Raw genomic sequence first — 20,940 nt, 5'->3', positions numbered from 1 at the left:
GAACTGGTTAGAACGATCGAACCTGTCAGCGCTCCAAAGGTCCGCCCTTTGTTACTTTTTTATGTCATCCTCTTTGCCCGATCAACCCTTAAAATATTTTAAATGCGCCTGGGATGAACCGTTTCAGCCTAGTTATTCAATAAATTGCCTGCAGCGGAAAAATGCGAAAAGGTTAAGAAATTTGTAGAAGCATTTACTGAGTACGTTTTGAGGCACCTCGGAAAATGAATTTGTTCGACAAAATGTTTTTGAAAAACCCTTTTGCAAAAATGTTAGATCTGTGCAAGTTGTAGGGCTAAATATTTATTTCTAATTACAATTTGAAGAAACCAAGATCCATAAAGGCTATATTGAATTTTTTTTTTCGCCATGATGTATGTACATGTTTCCATCAGTATCATAAATTCGTTTTTAGTGTTGAGGTTCTTTACGTTTCATTCGATCATTTTCAGAGTAATTGTGAGGTAGCACTATGCCGGGGGGAGGAAAGAGTGAGAGCATGCGCGTGATAGTGCGTGTGCGCCCGGAGAACTCGCGAGAGTGCAAGACATCCGCCGACTCAAATGACGTCCCGCTCATCAGTGTGTTGGACGAACAGGTCAGACACAGCCTCGAACCTCATTATGCTTTAATTTATCGCCTTCATAACCTTAAACTACTTTGAAGAACAGTTCTGAAATAAGTTTTTTTTCTGTGTTTTGATACCTTTTCCATAAATCAGACAATAATGAGCTGTGTTTATGTGTTCCCTGCATTTGTAAGGCAGAAAATTACGTCAAATGGAAGCACTTGGCACCTCATAACTTTTGACGGGAAAATATCTATGACTTAAGTTGTTTTTGATACAAATGTAAGTTCTTTTGATGAATGGAAGTCATTAATAACTAAACATTGATCAAAACGTGGTTTTTGACCGAAATTTGGAAGATAAGGATTTTAATACATGATGTACGTTGTTAGGTACTGGTGTTTGACCCGAAGGTGGAGAATGCACCAACCTTCTTTCACGGACAGAAAGTCAAATTCAGAGACATGACCAAGAAGAAGGCCAAAGACTTCAAGTGTGTGTTCGACTCAGTTCTCAACCAGTGAGTGTTCCTGTAAAATAGATATTTTCAACCTACATTCTGTCTGGAATTTTGATAGCGATAAAGCACTCTCACGGTGACCCAAGTAGCGATAGCTATTTTAACGTGGCCAATCGAAATTATGTCACACCTATTTTTTCAGATCTCAAAGATTTTCTAATAACTTTTTCCCATACCAAAACAAAATCTGCCTGGTAAGCTTAGAAAGAGGTTTGACATAGAGGCTGCTGTTTTTAGGTTCAGCACCCAGCAAGAGCTGTTCGAGGCTAGCTCCTTGGATGTAGTGAAGTCAGTTGTAGAAGGGTACAATGGGTCAGTGTTCGCTTATGGTGCCACAGGCGCAGGCAAGACACACACCATGCTCGGATCAGTGGATCAACCAGGTCAGTAGATGGCATTTACTGGGCGAAAAAAAGTTGTAGCCAATTAAGTGGTAAGATCTGAAATTTAAAAAAAACATGTGGACTAAAATGGATTTTCATACAGACTTAGAAGGCGTTGCTTGACTTTCTTGGAATAGGCGCGTGAAGAGGTCCGACCTACCCTTCTCCCCTAAGCACGCCCCTTTCCTGATAGTTAACCTTGAATAGTTCTATCACCGGCTGCGAAATTGATACTTAGATAAGAAAATATGGCTTGGGAGGAGGCATTGAGATATTAATTTGCGCAAAACTGAATTTTTTCAACATATAACTTGCTTCAAAAAATTCAAATGTAATGAAATGAATTTTGCGAAAAGTGTAACTTTACTAGGGGCCCAGCTGAAAGCTGGAGAGACCTGTTTGATTATTTTAATTTTGATTATTTTAAAATTTCAGGTTTCTCAAGTCGATAGCGCCCTTCCTACGCAAAAAAAGTGAAAGAGAAGCTTATGCATTCAGCTGGATCCAGGACTCGCTGTTTCGCTCGTTGCAAATTTGTAGATCGTGCAGCTGGATCCAGGAGACGCTGTTTCGCTCGTTGCAAATTTGCAGATCGTGCAGCTGGATCCAGGACTCGCTGTTTCGCTCGTTGCAAATTTGCAGATCGTGCAGCTGGATCCAGGACTCGCTGTTTCGCGCGTTGCAAATTTGCAGATCGTGCAGCTGGCTCCAAGACTCGCTGTTTCGCTCGTTGCAAATTTGCAGATCGCGCAGCTGGCTCCAAGACTCGCTGTTTTGCTCGCTGCAAATTTGAAGCTCTTCTTACTGGATTCAAAAGTCGTTGTTTACATCTATCCGTACTTATTAACAATTTTCTGGATCCAAGAGTCGCTGTCTTGCTCGATTCAAATTCGTTGCACGAGCTCTCGGTTCCAGCAGTCGTTTCTTGGTTCTTTGCAAATTTGCTAATCGCTTCGCTGGGTCTAAAACACGATTTTTGGATCTCAATAGATTGTTTCTTCGAATAATGGGATCTTGCAATCGTGTAGTGACATTACAAAGATTTCGCAATCTGTTGCTTTTAGAAAGTAACAACCGAGTTTTAGTCTGCTGAAGATTTCTAAGTTGGTTGTGACTTTTCGCTCGATATCTCTGATTTCGTTGCTTGCGTCTTTCTTTTCTAACTTCATGTTGTGATAATGAAGGTGTTGTAATGGGACAAAATGGTTGCATTTCATGAAACACAGTTTCCACTTTCGATTTCGAAGCTCGAAAAATGGTAGATGCGAAATCGAACTCAAAAACACGTCTGCAACATTTTTCCCTATTTGATGTTGAAAGATTGCAATCCGTTGTTTTCTGTTCTATAATTGATGACAAAGGGAGGTCATCATCTTCACTAACGAGATTGTGAAGTTCTCCCTCCGGAAATTTCCGTAACTTGGCAAGAGGTAAATCATCATCAGAATCACAAACTGAACCTAGTGTAACAAAAGAAGGTCCTGAAGAATTACTGTTATTTGTGACTGTGATGATCGGCTCATAATGATCATGTTTATGAATGATATAGATGTTGGCCACTCTTGTTTGATTAAGAGGAGGTGAAAACAGCAACCATGAAGACGTGACGTATGAATACACATTAACAGCAACAGCGGAAATGAAAGAGAATACCATTATTTCCAAGCATGTACCGAACACTCCCAATTGCCTCATTTTTGTGAACTGTAAATACTCTTGCACAGAATTGAAGTTTCGTCCCGAAGGTAAAATCAAATGATCTTCAATTCCAGGAACAGACGGCATAACGTCACACAAAAACGATCTCAATTGGGGAGCACTACTACAACTTCCAGAAACAGCCGCACACAATGATGAAAATAAGCAATTTCTGTCAGGTGGCACACGAAACAGTTCATCAGGTAAACTCAAGAGTACGTTTCGAGGAGACTGCTCGTAAAGGTATTTGCAAAATGGTATTCCCAGCACATCACAGACTTCTTTGCAAAAACACGCAGTTAAAGGATGAAACAATGTCTTTCTGGGGGGAATTGAATACAAAGACGGCGGAGCGTCAGGGGCGGTAGATAAGGCATTGGAGCTCACTGAGTGATTCTTGCAAAATCGTGAGTCCTTTGTAACAAACAAGTTGCAACCTTTCTCTACACACTTCTTTGCATTCTTTGTTTTTGGCATCGAATAAATCTGAAATCGCAAACAATACAACAGTGAAAAACTTCCACAGCTATACAAAGCTTTATTATGCATATATATACAACAACAAAAGAAAATAATAAATACAAAATAATTTTTTGATCAATATTAGGAATCTTCGCTATCCGTATGATCTGCAAATAAATTGTCGACACTTTCTTGCAACGTCTCAGCAGCGCAACTTTCTACTACCACGTTGTCAAGAAGATCGTCTTCGAACAACTGTGCTAGTGAATGAGCTTCTTCAGACTAAAAAAACTTTAGGTACAAACGCCGTGAATAACATTTAACTGATTCATTTTCAATCCAAATTTATCACTCCATGGCAATTGTTCATAACAGCACATAACACTTACTTCTGCTTTAATTTGCATCAACTTTTTTTTGTTAGGAGTAGAATCAAAACTAAATTGACGCCCAAGAGTTGATGATCTCAAAACTTTGCTTGGGGTTGCTTCTCCTGCTGGTGGCAATACTGCTGGTCGTGGTCGGGATACTGATCTTAACCGTTTTGTAACGGCGTTGAAGGCACTTTTCGTACATCTAAAGTGTCCATTTACAGTATCCATTTTTCAGGGATCGACTCCAGCACAGCTTGCACACGAATCCTGACGTTTGTGTCGTCTTCTTCACACAGAGCTTCTTCTAACCTGCTCTGGATAGACGAGAATACATTGTCAACAACTTTTTGAGTGTTGTCAATTTCTTTCTGAGCCATTTTTCTGAAAGTGTGACAAGATATGGAATAAGACTATTTAGATTTGCTGTAAACCCACTATGTAATGCAAATAAACCGAGCCTATCACATTGCGACAAGACAACCGTAATATGAATTAAACGGGCCTTTCACAGAGCGACAAGGCAAACCGTACTGAAATTAAACGAGCCTTTCACAGTGGACAAGGCAACCGTAATGTGAATTAAACGGGCCTTTCACAGTGCGACAAGGCAAACCGTATCAATCATGGTTACATGCTAAATATATTTAAAAAAAAAATTTGCACAATGCTTCAACAATGTGAATAATTATTCACTAGAATTAAGTGAAATGTGTGTTTCACAAACCAGCTAACATTAATGAAATAAAGTATTTTTCATTTTTCTAACGACTCTTTAATTTTCGAATTAATTAAATGTTGTCCAAGCATTGCAAATATGACTATAATATGTTGACTATAACTGACATCACAAAAACGTTCTGGAACAAACCGACCTGATTAAAGAGAACTAGCGTAACTCGTGCAACTTCTCGTTGGACTTCTTCGAACCATACAAAAAAACTCAACACAAAGCCAATAGCACCAAGCAAAAGCGAGAAAACGTAAGCATAGCGGATTCCATTGTCTAAAAAATACACACAATAAGTATATTGAATCTTTGTTCCAATGCCAAAAAACTTAAAAAAAAAACTTTTCCGGAGTGTACAGCTCTTCCCCGAGACAAATTAAGGACCAGCCGCTTGGGCAGGGGAGTTTCCTACAACCTGGTCTATCGATTAAACCCTTAATCCCAAATCTGGATGGGTAGTTTTTGAAGAAATCGAAACAGTTTGAAAAAATGGCCTAAAAACCGAAAAATTGACTATTCCTAAGTGTATAGCTCTTCCCCTAGACAAATTAGGGACGAGCCGTTTGTGTAGGGGGGGGTTCCTACAACCTGGTCTATCGATTAAACCCTTAATCCCAAATCTGGACGGGTAGTTTTTGAGGAAATCGGAAAGATTTGAAAAAAAGTCAAAAAAGTGACTTTTCCTAAGTCTATAGCTCTTCCCCTAGGCAAGTTAAGGACCAGCCGCTTGTGCGGGGGAGTTTCCTACAACCTGGTCTATCGATTAAACCCTTAATTCCAAATCTGGATGGGTAGTTTTTGAGGAAATCGATAATTTCCGAAAAAATAGGCAAAAAGTGAAAAAAGTACCGAGTTGTGAAGCTTTTCTAAGACCGTAGGGGGTGGGGTAGGGTAAAAATTGCCCTAAATTTCATGCAGGCAGGTAGGTGAAACGCTACTGAATCCATTGGTACCACTTTTATGAGAATCTGACGGGTAGTTTTTTGGGAAAGCGAATTTTTCGAAAAAGCGTCTCAAAAAAAAAAACCAGATCTCATCTGGAAAAAAAAAACGTTTTCATAATACCTGTTTAATAAATCAAACAGGAATTTTTTCTCTGTGAATAATTAGTCATGTTCTCGTGTCGTTTCCCGTTAACTTTGAACAAACTGCGCTCTTTTACTAGGTGTAATATACCAGACGATGGTTGAGCTATTCCGTCTGATGGAGGAGAGAGAGGAAACCGTGTTTGAGCTGGGAGTGTCCTACATGGAGATATACAATGAAACCATCAGAGACTTGTTCGCCTCGGCCACTGGTAGACCCCTGCCTCTCAGAGAAGACGAGCAGGGCTCAGTCACCATAGCAGGACTCACCTACCACTCGCCCAAGTCTGTCAGGGAACTGTATGACATGCTATTGACAGGTAAGTGCATTCCATCAGTCTCACGCTAGATTAAGATTAGCGGAATAAATTTTTTCCTTTCAACTCTTTGGTCAAGCTCAGTATTTGAATGAAAGATAATAAAGTTTGAAGTAAAGGCAAGTTAGCACGAAGTCACAAAGTCCTTAAACGAAAAAGTCACAAAAGTGGCTTGGAACTTTTGACTATATTTAAAAATTAGATAAATCTTTTGATGTTTGCGGCATGAAAGTGATTTTATTTTTTTTATATCCTAGGCAACCAGAACAGGACACAGCACCCCACAGATGCGAATGCACAGTCCTCGAGAAGTCACGCAATTTTCCAGGTGTACCTGCGACAGAGACCAGTCAACTCTGGTACCACCACGCGCTTCTCCCTCTCCAAACTGTCCCTGATTGATCTGGCGGGTTCGGAAAGGGCAGCTGCGACCACCAACAGAGGTAGGCAGAGAAAACTCAAAGTATCAATTTAGTTGTCGGGGTTTGCTGAATAAGCGATGGAAATTCAAGCACGCTGGATTAGTTCTAGTCGTCTAAAGATACATTCAATTGAAGACATAAAACATATATACGATAAACACAAGTGACAAAAGTGATGCATTCATTTATTAAAATCATCGTGTGAGGGTCTGGGACTCACTGATAATTTAAGGGTATTGATTTGAAATAGAGGTATCTGTTTAAGCAAACCGCATGCGTGAGGGAGCAAATATAAACCGGAGTTTGCTGGCACTGGGCAACTGCATCAACGCTTTGGCGGAGAACAAGAAGAATATGCACATCCCCTGGAGGAACAGTCAGCTCACCCGTATCCTCAAAGACTGTCTGGGCACCAATTGCAAGACGTGCATGATAGCAGCTGTATCTCCCTCTAGACTCACCTTCGAAGGTTAGAGCCAGAACTCTACAGTTTCAAAAACAATCATAGCAACAATAAAAAAATCATTGCTTATTGTTTTTATATGATCCATTTTTGTTGATATTAACAAACGCATTCGGCGCTAAACACATTTTAAGCAATACTTCTACAGTCAGGGGTTAGAAATTGCTACGTTTAGTTTTCAAGAGAAAGAATGAATGAAAATTTTTTCACGTTTGTACCGTTTTCTGTGCCGCTAACAAAGATTCACGGTTGAAAATTTGACATATGATGGATGAAACTCTTTTTCTGGAGAATAGCCGGATAAAAGCTGTAAGAAAATGTTTTGAAGGCGCCGTTTGGCCCCTTATTAGAGGGCGACTGAGAAATGTTCTTAGTACCAAAAACTATCCGTAAACAGCACAAGCTGTTTGAAATTTTGGACCTTAAAGTATTCGTTGTAAATCTAAGGATCACAGCTAGGCCCTCATATTCGTTTTTCCTGACTTGAAAAGGAATACAAAAAACTACTCAGCTACGAAACAAAAAGTAACTCCGATTTAGTGCATTGCCGACTAGCAAAATTCAAAATTTAAAACTCTTTTTATGTGAAACATAACCTGCAAGAGGGCCTAGTCGAGATCCTTAGCTTTCCAACGAATATTTTCAGGTCCAAAATTTCAGACCACTTGCTGTTTACGGGGAATTTTCGGCACTAAGAAGAATTCTCTGTCGCCCTCAAGTTAAGTGGCCAAACGGTGCCTTCGAAACATTTTCTTTCGGTTTTTATCCGGCTATTGTCCAGAAAAAGAGTTTCATCCATCATATGTCAAAACTTCAAGCGTGAATCTTAAATAGTGGTAAAAAAATAGAACAAACATGAAAACATTTTCGTTCATTTTCTTGCTTGAAAGCTAAGAGATGCAACTTCGATGTCCCAACGAATCTAATAGTTGTCATTATCATGCACATATTCCAGAAAAATTTAGTCCTACGAACGAGTTCAAAATATTTAACTAAGAATTTTGACTTTTGCTCTTGGTAAGGAACTTCGTCGTCATGTGATTTTAATTTTCTTCTTACAATTTCACGGAAAGCCAGATGCCTCAAATATTCATAGCAATGATTTGAGTGATATACTTTAAAAACCTTTCAATTGAGATTAGATCGAGGTTTGAAAAATTGCAAAACTTTTTCTCAGTGAAAAAAAACGGTTTTGAAACTTTTGCTTAAGAGCGAGTCAAAAGAACGAGTACATTAGGCTCAGTGTTTCAAGCTCCGAGAAAAGTCTCAAATTAGTTGTGCATTTTGCATTTTTGTTGTGCATTTTTTCTTTGCATTTTGTTCTTTGTGCAAGTTCTTTGAAGCCATTTTTGTTCCTCTCCCCATGACACGCACAAAAAACTGAATAAATTGAATAAGTCGGAAAAAAAACATCTGGGGGTGGCCTGGATAGTTTAATCTTGTCGAGATATTTTAAGTTGCATCAATGTATTCTAGATACGTTCAATACCCTAAAGTATGCATTGCGGGCAAAGAGTATTAAGTCGCAGTTGAAGAAGGAGACGGTGAACATCACAGAACACGTGGGCAAGTACCAGAATATCATCGAGACATTAAAGAAGGAGAACGAGAGACTCAACTCACAGATTAACACCCTCAGAGAGGAACTGAAGAGTGCAGAGGAGAAGGTATGTTGCGTATTTTAGCTCTTCACCCCGCGGTTTTGAACCTTAACGGCGATTTTAGCTTAGAGTCACGCAATTTCATATAGGTTTAAACACGACCAAGCCTTGTAAGCCAGTCAAGAAAATCTGCTTGATTTTAGCGCTCGAAGCTTGAAAGGTAGTCGAATTATTTTAAGGGTCAGACAAAAAATACGGAGTTTCGTATAAAGGTTGTTCGAAAAGTTTTGTCTAGATATGAAAAAAAAACTTTTTTGTGATGTTTTTCCAGTTTTCTTGTCAAGCATGATGTGTGTTAAGAGTATTTATTACGAACAAGGTCTTTCCCACTTTTTAGGCCAGTGTACTGGATGCGAGTGAACAAAATGATTCAAGTGGGGAACCCAAAAAGAGGCTGTCTACAGTGAGTGGTGGTGCGGTGAGTAGCAGACGGGGATCCAGAAGCATAACAAACATAGAAGCCAGACTGTCAGTCAAGGAGATCCTGAGCAAGATCAAATCTACCCACACGCAGAGAGCACAGCTGAGGAAAAGTATGTTGCAGATAGAAAGTGAAGAGAAGCAGCACAAAATGTCTCTTCATTTTGTGGACCAGATGAAGAAATTGGTGTCTGTGTTCTCGTCAGAGGACGACGAACAAGAGAGACGACTGATCAGTCTACAGAATGAAGACGAAGTGATCAAAGAGAAGATGCTACTGTTGACTGCGAAGAAAAGCAATCTCACACAGAAGGTACTGGCCTTCTGACTGTTTTAAAGCGTCTCAAATTGCTATAGCTATCGAAAAAATGTACAGAATAAGTGTTTGATAACAGAATAAGTGTTTGTCTGGTTAACTTTTTCTTCATAGCATTTTATTCCTAAATTGGTGGCTGTTTCCTGTTTGATAAAAACAGGTATTATAAAAATGTTTGATCATTTTTTGAGACGCTTATTAGACCCATAGATGAGGGTTTCAATCAAAAGAGGATCTCCATTGTATAAACTGGTACGCCCTTATTTTGGTAGAAAAAGTTTTTTGTCCGAGAAAATATCCAAATGTTGACTGTTGTTTGGAAACTTTCTCCTTTACTCAAAAACTACTCTGCCATCTGAGGTTTAAAAGTTTAATCGAAAGAATAGATTATGTGAATTTTTCTGCACAACTTCACTCACAATTTGGGAAAACTTGCTCGTTTTTTGTTAACTTCATGACTTTTCTCTAAATCTACCCTGGCAAATCTGAGATGAAAGCTTGTGTATACGAAGTGCAGTTTCCACTCTGTGTTTATTTCACCATAGCCGAAGACATTTTTTTCAAGGCGTAGTGTGGAGCATCCTTCAGCTTAACAACGATTGAGTGTTTTTGTGAATCTTTTTTCGAAATTGCTTCTTGTTTATTTTTTGCCAACTACCATCAAAACCTCTAATAGTGCGTAGCTAAAACTTTTTTGTTCACTCTGAATACTACCAAGAGAGTGCAGAATCAAATTAAGAGTTTTCCAAACATGCTTGTTAGTCGAATTTGATATTTGCTCTTTCTTGCGATGGTTTTTTGATCAACTAATCGCTCTTTTAGATGGCAAAAGTGGAAGAAGAGTACAGTTGTGTGTGGGGAGAGGTGGCCACTTGGGAACTGAGTGAAGAGGCGGAGTATCTGCGGAAGGAGTTACTTGTGCTGGAACAGATGATCAAGATCAACGACCTCCTGCACCAGAACCAACACCTCAAAAGTCTCTCAGAGAAACAGCAGGACCACATCTCACAGCAGAGCCACAAACTTTTACCCATTGCTCAGTTTCTAAGAAGCATTCTTTTTGGTTAGTTGATGGCACAAAGGCTTTTATTCATACATGTTTTAGCCCTCAATATTAGAAACCTGGATATTTAGGAATGCTTTGTTTTTGATTTTAAGGCAGTAATACGTTTTGAATTATAATAAGCTCATAAAACGTGAAAAACTTTTTTTAAAGAAAATATTCGATCGATGTTTTTTTCTTTATTTTTTTTTGTTTTTGCATACTAACCGATGGGAACACTTAGTGCTACTTGTGCAGCAACCAGCTATCCTTGTTTAGCAGTGGATTTCGGTTGACTAAAAATTTTGAAGTATTTCAAATTAATTCAAGTTGGTCTCGTTATAGTATTACCGCGTCATCTGGTAATGGGTAAAGGGATAGGATGAGTCTTTCCGTTCTTTCGCGCACTCTGAAATTGAGTTTTTAATTTTTTTTTCAGAAGTTGAGGCAGCTGATTCTCTGCCTTCTACTCAGCAATGGCTACATAATTTCACCAACCTACAGAGGTCAGTGATGGACAATGTAGAAGTTACACCACTAATGGCATCTTGCTTCAACACCAAGGCAGAAGTCGTAGCGAACTCAGCAAATGAGATAAACGGAGACAACTTTGAACAGCTGCTTGACTTCACCATTATGAAACCCATCAGTCCAAAGACACCTGGCATTACAAAGAATATGGGCGGCAAGACACCATTCACGGGGGAGAAGATTGTATGGCAACAGAATAACAGGCCCAAACCGAAAGTGGTTCCCATACCGGCTAGCAAGGGTGACAAGACATTGACTGCGCCGCCGCCGGCGACTTTGACCAAAAAGAGGAAGTCAGTCACGCCAAGAAGCAGCAAAGTCAAACAAGTAAAATAACTTTCTTTTTAATTGGCAACACATTGGTTTTTGAATTGACGTTGGTATTTTCTGTTTCTTCTTCTTTCATTTTATATCCTCTGTTAACTTTGGTGTGTTGGAACTTAAATAGAAAAATAGAACTGGTAAATTGTGTCTAAAAAGCTTATCAGAAATTCTATTTTCATAACTTAACTTGTGGTTATTCTTGTTAAGTTGATCTGGAGTAAGTCTCAGAACTCAAGGACTGTGGCAGCCAAACAACCCAAGTTCCTCGTCAGCACCCTACAGAGTGGAGGGGCAAGTAGCGGTAAAAAGAAGACGACAGGAGTGGGGCCAAGCAGCGATTCGGGGAGCAAATCCAGTGGCGGGTTCTTTTCAAGAGCTAAAAATAAGCAAAGTGTCTCCTCTTCCGCAACTCCAGCTACAGTTAAGGTCAAAATACAATTGAAATGGCTTGATAAACAAGGTGTAGAGTGGGTTTAATTCTTACCATTACCCGTATGATGGAACAAAAAGTGTCAATTAGAAAAGTTATGTTGAGTTAAAGTAGCTGGTTTATATCATGAATAATTTTGACAATTAGACTGAAAACTGTTTCAGACGACATTTGCAATCACTGATTTGAATGGCCGAAAAAGAAAGCAGACCATTGACGGTGTCTCTGCTGTGTCCAAAATGCTGTCCACAGACACTCAGCAGAGATCAGCATCAGGCAGCAGCAGTCGAACTAGCAACTCAAGCTCCTCATTGTCCGTTAATTCGGGACCCAAACAGTTCAAGAAAAGCATCTCCAGTTCCATAATGCCTAGCAGAGTCTCAAGTCTGTCTAAAGAGGCCGTAGCTAACACGAGTAAAACGTCTCGCTCCTGGAGCAGACGGAGATCCAAGACACCCTCGCCGGTATCAAGGAGAGTCTCGACTAATTTTAAACCCATAGTGAGACGTGAGACGTTTGTGAAGCCAGATTTGGGGAAAATTTTCGAGGAGCAAAGGGCTCTGTCAAAGGCCGAAAATGAAATTAACCGACGTTGTACAGTAGCAGCTTCAGGCTCTATGATGACAACCAGGTCCTCAAATTCTAGTCGGATGTCAAGACTCACTACGAAGGAAGCATTCAGACCGATTCCTCCTAAGAAGTCAATCTCTAATTTGATAGGCAAAGGCGATGAGTTTTCGTTATCAAGTATGGGCAATGCAAGTGGGAACTCTGTAATATCAAATCCAGAATTGACTATTTTTGGTACGAAGACGTTCAACAAATTAGTGGACGAAAACACAGACCCGTTTAGTTTTGCAAGTAGTGTCAGTCACCAAAGCAACTCCTCCTTGAATTTTGAAAATGAAGCAGATAATACAGTCAATGAAGTTCGAAACTCGAAGTTTTTGGACATCGAAGACACGTTTCAAAGATTGTCAAAAAAGAAAAAACAGGAAGACGAGGAATCATCTTTTTCATTTAATACTCCAGATGGTAAAAACGACACTTTTGTCAGATTACGAGACGATAATATTCACGATGAGTCTGTTTTCGACAGTGGCTCAAAATTTGTGCAGAATTTAGAACAAAGTAATGAATCGCATGACAGTTTCAGAAGAAACACGGTGAATAGTTACAGCTCCTACAACATGGAGGAAACAGTTTTGAATGCTATTAGCAGATATAGGAGAACTACTCTCATGCAAAATAATCAAGAACAGAACAAGTAAAAGTAAAAAACTGAATTGAAGTAAAACATTTCAAAGTGACGCTTAAAAAATTGTTTATAGGTTTGTCCAATGACTTTTTATGATTGTCTAAGTTTTGACCGAGTGTTTTTGTTGATTTAAATTTGACTACATTGTTTTTTGTGCTAATTAATTCAGTCTTTAGTTTGATAAAGGCTTTGTGAGGTTCTACTGTAATCGTCATCATTAGATCTTCTTAGTTTTCTCATAAAAATAACATTTGTGTAAAGGCAATGAATTCAATCTTTTTAGGAACTTTTCAAAGGTACCTATGTTAATCAAGCAGCAATTTTACAATTTATACCGATTAAATGACATTTTCCCGCTGAAACTGGATTTGAAACGTATTAGCAATGCGGTTTTCGGTTTTGGTATGGTTTGCAGTTCATTAATTTTATTGTATCGTTTTTAGATATATTAGAAAAGTTTAAATATTGAAAACGAATAAGTTTTTAAACAATTGTAGGAGTCTAAATTAAAACAGCCTTCAGCTGTGTTGGCTTATGCATGAAAATGTACGGATAATTTGAGTGAGCATTTTTTTTCCATATGTTGAGCATGTTTTCATTTCATTTAACCGTTCTGTTCAATAATTCTCTTTTTAGTTGGTTTCAAGTTCACCAACTCCGGTTCGGGTTTAATTCGTTTTTTTTTGATTTTTTTCGTTTACTCGGCTTAATTTTTTCCGGCTCATACTTAACCGGTTTAGTGGCATGATATTGCATCGCTCAATGAGCGAAACAAGTTTCTTATGCGTGTGAGTCTTTTTAGGGTTTAATTTATAATTTTTGAAAGTTTTTTTGGCTCATTGGTTGTGTGCTCACAAACTTTCGGCATTGTTACCGCTTTGCTTCGATGCAAGTGTAACTTTCAATTGTCTTATTTTCATGTTTATTATTGAGTTATATTCAAAACAAAGAGATGAAAACTTTGATAGGTCTAGCTTTTCTCGACGTTTTCAAAATTTTTGATTTAGCTGCTTTCGTCTCAAAACTTTTTGATTTAGTTGCTTTCGCTTCAATGTCTGACTGCTTTTTCGAAGTCAGTTTATAAGCATTTATGAGAAACGCTTATTAATTGTTGAACAATAAGCGTTTCGTTGTTAATCTTTGCAGACAAATGGACAAGGGTTATTTTTGTTCTGCTTTTATAAGAGTTATTATACTGATTTGGAAAGGCTTTCTGCAGCTTACTGAGTATTTTTGTATAATGTGATAGGTATTGTTTTTCGCCAGTTTCGTTTTTCCAAACTACCAACAAAGGAAATCATTGAATAGCAAATGTTATGTTCACGAAAACCGTGATAAACTTCTAGTTTCGAAAAAGGATTTTAATGAACAGATATCCCAGTGGAATGACTAATTTAGGCATTGATCCAGTTTTCTCAGTGTGGGTTAATTTAAACAAAAAAGTGGCTTTATTAAATTGCTCTAGAAATTCAAACAGCTTTACGGCCATCTGAGTTTTTCTATGAAGTTCGAGAGTTTTCAACAAACAAGTGATTTTTTGTTTTCTTGCGTTTATTGACTCTTTTCCAACTGTCTGTTGGCAATGTTTTGTATGAAAGTCTAATGATATTTTAGGGAGTTTCCCTTTCATGGACGAGACATGCAGCATTTTTAAGCTATCAAAACCCCATTTATGACATTATCAGCCGCTCTGAAAAAAAATAGAAAACATAATCCAACTAGAATGTAGAAAGCTATGTAAAAAAAGCTAAACGTAAATTTTGAGGTGAAGAAATTCTTTGAAGAGAAATAAATTTCCTCAACACTGAAATTTACGGCTTCGAAAGAGTTTCGACTGTCTAGATAACATGTAATAATCAAAACATAACTCTTACTGCGGTTAACTAATCGTCCAGTCCGAAAAATGATTTTTTGACAGTTTCAATTAATAATTGATACTGAAGAAAGACAAGTTGCTCGTCATGATTTAAACAAATATATAATTTTATCAAATATGTCACAAGAGAGTCAGAAGTTTATCGAAGTTCTTTGAAATTCCGTGATAACCGAGTCAAATGAATTCGCAAGAGTCACACAAAATTAAACATTGGATCTTCGTCTTCGCAAACATTCGATACATCACAAAAAGCAATTGCTGAGTTTTATTGGGATGAAATTGAAAATTCTTTGGTTTGAGGGACAACTGCAAAAGTAATTAATTGTAAAGAAGTAAACATAGAAATTTGAAAAACTTTCGAAAAAGCTTCATTACGAGGCCAAACTGTATTTTGTGAACTGCAATCGGCTTCCGCAACAAGGACGCTCCCTTTGTTGCTCCTTTTGTTCTTCCTTTCTCTTTGACCGCTCCGACTAAATTTTTACAGGTTTAAAGACTTGTCTCTGGAATCCAGAAACATACAGACACGAAATTGTGCACCTATCAAGTGAATAGTTTGGCCTCTTATTGTTTAAATAGATATTTGTATAGCCAGTTGTTGGAAATGGAATTGGAACTTTCTCTAACTGGTAGCAAAAAAGTTTAGTTTTTTGTAGCAACAAGTACAAAACAACCTCCCAGCAATGCTACCGAGTTCTGAGTAACCTAGAAAAAAGTTGCATATCAACTGAAAAATGCAAGAGCTAAAAAAACGAATTTGTTCCTAAAAAAAATTGCTGAAGCAAAAGAAAAGCCGAATCAACAAACAAAGAGAAAAAAGAAATGATTTCAGAAAAACAAACAACAATTTTCAAAATGGTTTATTTTAAACAGACTACTTTTTTACAAACTAAGACTCCATAGAAAGGTAAGAAACCCAACAAAATTTCACAGGATCAAAGACGTGTTTTTTCAAAAAGTAAAGATTCAACTTCCAAAAAACTATCGATTTTGTCTGCTTTTTTTTGTCGGCTTAGTTGCGAAATGTCTTGCGCTGTTACCAGTTTATTATTTGCTTCTGTAATTTAGTAAATCTGATACCTAAAAAGTGTAATAGGCATCAAATGGCTCGGCTTAGGTTTTATCGGCTTAGTGACCTGCAATTTAAATTTTTTTAAAAGTCTTCTGTAGTCTGGAAGTTAACTAATTTTGAGTTTTTGTAATGATGTGCTTATTATCTGCATTTTCAGTGCTGAAATGGTTCCACTTTTCGTAAAATGACTTGGTTATTTCATTTTACGTCAGTTAAAATGTTAAAAATAGTGTTCTGCTTTCTTGTGTTTCACAGAACAGAGCGGAAAATGACGAAATTCAAGATTATAGTAACACAGCTCAAAATTTCCGTGACATCATTTGTTTTCGGCTCAACTGGCTTCTACCCAAGTATTGTTGATTTATTTACCGCTCGGTGAGTAAATTGGAAGGCTGTTATAATGGCAGTGATTTGTTTCCATGGCATACTTTCCGAGCATAAGATCATTCGAGCAAATATATGGACGTTTTTGTAAATAATTTTTTTTCCGATTTTTCAAAAATAAAATTTTTGACTTTCTAAAGAAGCAGAAAGAAAATAGGACAGAAGCAAGACAGACTTATTCAGAGAAAATATTTTTAAAAATTCGCGAAGAAATACATTTATAAAATTTCCATATTTTTTCTCGAATGATCTTCAGTTTGAGGAAAATGTAACAAGAAAAACAATCACTGCCGCTAGAAGAGGCGTTCAAGTTTATTCAAGCATAAACATAAAACAGTTTATTCAAGCTTTTCTCGACGTTTTCAAAATTTTTTGATTTAGCTGCTTTCGTCTCAAAATTTTTTAATTTAGCTGCTTTCGCCCCAATTTCTGACTGCTTTCTTTGAAGTCAGTTTATAAGCATTTATGAAAAACGCTTACAAATTGTTGAACAATAAACGTTTTAATGTTAACCTTTGCAGACAAATGGACAAGGGTTATTTTTGTTCTGCTTTTATAAGAGTTATTATACTGATTAGGAAAGGCTTTCTGCAGCTTACTGAGTATTTTTGTATAATGTGATAGGTATTGTTTTTCGCCAGTTTCGTTTTTCCAAACTAACAACAAAGGAAACTATTGAACAGCAAATGTTATGCTCACGAAAACCGTGATAAACTTCTAGTTTCGAAAAAGGATTTTAATGAACAGATTTCCCAGTGGAATGACTAATTTAGGCATTGATCCAGTTTTCTCAGTGTGGGTTAATTTAAACAAAAAAGTGGCCTTAAACGTTGTGTTTGTTTTTTGTTTTTCTGGAGTTTATTCACGCTTCCAACTGCCTTGACCATATTTACTAAGTTTTGGTAGTGTATTCAGGGCCATTATCAGAATTTTAGAGGACAGTTTTCTCATTTGCAAGGTGTAAATACTTTATCCGTTTCTCGACAGCACATTGGATTCTTGATACGGAAATTCAGATGTTGAATAACGGCTTCAGTGATTGAAACATAAATTAACGTTGAAAATCCAAAATTGCCTGAATTTCAAAAAACGAAAAATTTTACAAGCATGTATTGCCAATCTGTTACAGCCACATGGCTACCTCTAAGAAAGCTGAAAACAAAACAAAACAAACGTCGTATCAAGTCAAAGCCCTTTCAGTCTTGGCTCCGCTTGTAAAAATGAAATCACTCAAGAAAAAGTGTCAAGCGAAATTGGTCTGATCAGTTAAGTTTTTCAGAAAGATTTTCGATAGATATTTTAATTTTTTTACTCACCCTCTAGTATTATCAAACTTAGTTTTTTCGGTTGTCTCCCACGGCATAATTGCATTTTTTGTAGAGTTTTTTTGACTGTTGCTTCCGTTGAACGATAATTGTTTTCGTCAGATATCTTGTTGAATTTTCTCTAGAACCAAGTTTTATTTAGTTCAATGACCATAGGCATCTCAGATTGCCCATGTATGCATAAAATTTTGTCTTTGACTCGCAGCGTGTTGGATCAATTTAGATTTTTTTGTTGAGAGTAAAACTCTTTTGGCCTTTAGATTTATTTTTTAAAAATTTGTGGTTTCAACCAGACTCAACGAGTGGAAAGAAATTATGTATTAGGGTAGTTTTTTTTCAACCATTTCGACTATTTCAAAGGAAGCTTGTAGCTGCTCAAGCGTGGTACAGCATATAGCATTCAAGCCACAATAGACGTGAGTGGGATTAAATTTTTTTTAAAAGTCTCTAAGAGTTGAGAAAAACAAGTCTAAATATTTTGGGTTTTCAGATTAAATTGGACGATTATCAATAATATGCTGGTCCCCCAATTGCAACTTTTTTTGTATCGGCTTCCTACTGAAATTTTCTTCACTTTGTTTAGTTCAATGATCCTTTCTTGAAAAACAAAAATGGAAATTTAGACAAAAATTGTCAAATTACAAATTTTAACATCAGTTTGGATGGACAAACTATTCTTGAAAGCAAGGTGTTACCTTTTTATTTATGATGAACAGTCAGCTAATGAAAAATTTAAGAAACTCTAGAATTTTTTCCCGGACATTTTTAACTGATCCACAAAATATGGTTCTTTTCTCATCGGCTACAACTTTTTTGTGAAGTTTATTTCACCACTCAAAGATTTTGACTTAAATTTTATCAGTTTATAATTCTCAAGTTTTGTAGAACAAAAGGTTATGTGTAATTTCATTCCTTATCTTATCCTCAGCTGCACGTTTTTTCTAAAATGAAACAATCAGCAATTGGTTTTCTGTAAAAAAGTTTATTCAAAATGCCAATTAGGCTTAATTAAACATAAGCATGAAATTCTAGCTCTTTTTGCAAAATCAGTTCCCCAAAGTGTTTTTCGTTTCGACTTTCGAAAAAAGCGAAATATTTGAGCTCGGCATGTTTTTTATTCAGTCAGTTTTCAACTTTTTAGCCACGATGATCCGAACAATTTTTGCTAATTTTTATTCTGAGTAAATAGTTATTCTGCTTTGCTTCAATCTGATTGGTTAGAATTAGCCAATCAAAATTTAGTATCATCTCAAAATGTTTTGCTCACATTTCAAAGTCGACTTAATAATAAGCCGAATTAATCAACAATGAAAAATGTTTCGTAAAATTTTCAGATTTATTTAAAGTATGCTGCAAATTTCTACTCAAATCATAAAAAAACACGGAAAATGGCTCTAGAAAATGATCACCTTCACCTCATCTTGAAATTCGATCTGGTCAGAAGTGGAAAAAACAATAAATTGATTTCATTTGTATTAAACAAACCAACCAGTGTTATGGTGTTATCAGTGTGTTGTTCTGTGCATTTATACAATGAAATTTACAAAATCTCAAAAATCTGAATTTGGGGCAGAATAACTAAAAGACCCTTTACTCCTTCACACTCATTCTTACCTACGAACTTGAAGCTTCATTCAATCCATCATTGCTACCCTTGTCATCATAATAGAAACTTTGCAGAAAAATTATGAACTTTTTCAAAAATCATTGTTCGTCAACATTTTATCTAAAATCGCTGACTTTTTCGCCTGGTTTCAATATTTGAGAAAATTAACAAGAAGGTTGGCCAGATCTTTTTTGCTATGCGGCCCAAAAATTATCCAAACGTTGAATGAGCTATTATGTTTACAATTCAGTTTCAGTTGTCCTTCGCATTTCTTGACTTTATTCAACCAGAACCAAGCATTATGAAAAATTATGCTCCATTTTCAGTGTCGCAATACGATGAATTTTGGGCTCTAACCGGTTGTGCTAACACGATCATCTCCATGTTTTTTTTTGAAATTATTCAATTGTGCTAATTGCGTGAAGTGTTTTTTTTGCCAATTCTTTTGAGCTATAATAAGGAGACACGGCATCCTAGTGATTGATTTTTGAGCTATAATAATTAGAATTTTACGCGATGTGCAAATGAAATAGAAAAAAAACGGTGGCTAGTTAAAACTACAAAAAATGTGTCACAAAAAACTTCAAAAGGTACGCTGAAAGCTTCGAAGACTTTAATGTGATTTTATATAGATGGCTAAAACCTAAAACTGAAATTCAGCCACCGAAACACTGACAGGAACTTCCATATTGTAGGTCAATTATTTTCTAAAGACTTTTGTTTTGGAAAGTCTGAATAGATAGTTTGACAAAAAAAGCTATGGGAATAGCCTATTGACAGCTTGAATAGAATAAAGAACGCAAGGAAACTGAAAAAAAAAATGTTTTTTTTTTTTCGAAAACCCTCAATTTTTGAAAGTCGAAGAAAAAGATAGACGGCCTTAAAGCGCTTAGAATTTGTAAAAAATTTTATGATGGAGACTTTTTTGTTAAAATTAACCAAATTTTAGAAAACTGGATCAATAGATAAACTTTTACTTCGCTGGGAAATCTGATATGTAATTTACATTTTCGAAATTGGAAGTCGATTACGCTTATTGTGACCTTAACCCTTTTGCTGTTCGATAATAGAGTTTGCCCTCGTTTTAACAATGGGAGTGCACTGAACTTTAAAAAAAATCACAAATCAAAACACGAAAAACACAATTGAGCGTGAACTATTTTTACGACTTTTTCTTGAAATATAAACAAAAACAAATCACCAAGACCTAAACTTGTGGACAAGTGTAAGTGCAAATTCATTTTTTTCTAAAATACTTCTTTTCAATGTCCATTTTTGATAACATTCACTTAAATTTTTTGCGAAATTTTTACATACACCAAGAGCAAATGATCAAACCTGCCGTATATGAAACTATCAAAATTTGTTTTCAAAGACTTACCAATGTAATCCGGGTCTGAAAAAGCCAGTTTTCCTCATCTGCACGAAATTTTTCACTTTGCGTGAAGTAAAAAACAGCCGAGTTTAGAAAAGTTTTGACATTGATTTATTTCAATTTTCTCGCACAGAATGTTTCACGTCGCATGAACAATTTTTTACTCATCTTATTCAAGAAAGAATTCGCTCCGATGCTTAACTTCGCAGATGAGGAAAACTGGCTATTTCAGACCCGGATTACATTGGTAAATTAAAATCAATTTTTGATAGTTTCACAGAGGGTAGGTTTGATCATTTGC

The 20,940-nt window shown here is 36.7% G+C and overlaps 1 protein-coding gene across 1 annotated transcript; it reads left to right on the top strand.

Annotated features, from left to right (window-relative positions):
• Window positions 1–456: 456 nt before the first annotated feature.
• LOC134842556 (kinesin-like protein KIF18A) lies at window positions 457–13,287 on the top strand. The gene is made up of 12 exons (XM_063858954.1): window positions 457–598; window positions 961–1,088; window positions 1,326–1,471; window positions 5,898–6,137; window positions 6,392–6,577; window positions 6,822–7,025; window positions 8,496–8,686; window positions 9,018–9,413; window positions 10,239–10,479; window positions 10,898–11,316; window positions 11,521–11,739; window positions 11,908–13,287. Exons 1-12 carry the CDS (start codon window positions 473–475, stop codon window positions 13,012–13,014), a joined length of 3,603 nt encoding a protein of 1,200 aa, XP_063715024.1. The 5' UTR covers window positions 457–472; the 3' UTR covers window positions 13,015–13,287.
• The last annotated feature ends 7,653 nt before the right edge of the window (window positions 13,288–20,940 follow it).

The sequence above is a fragment of the Symsagittifera roscoffensis genome, chromosome 1 (assembly GCF_963678635.1).
Source record: "Symsagittifera roscoffensis chromosome 1, txSymRosc1.1, whole genome shotgun sequence".
NCBI classification, from domain to species: domain Eukaryota; kingdom Metazoa; phylum Xenacoelomorpha; order Acoela; family Convolutidae; genus Symsagittifera; species Symsagittifera roscoffensis.
The sequence above is the reverse complement of the archived record's forward strand: the minus strand, read 5'-3'. Positions and strand labels throughout refer to the sequence as shown.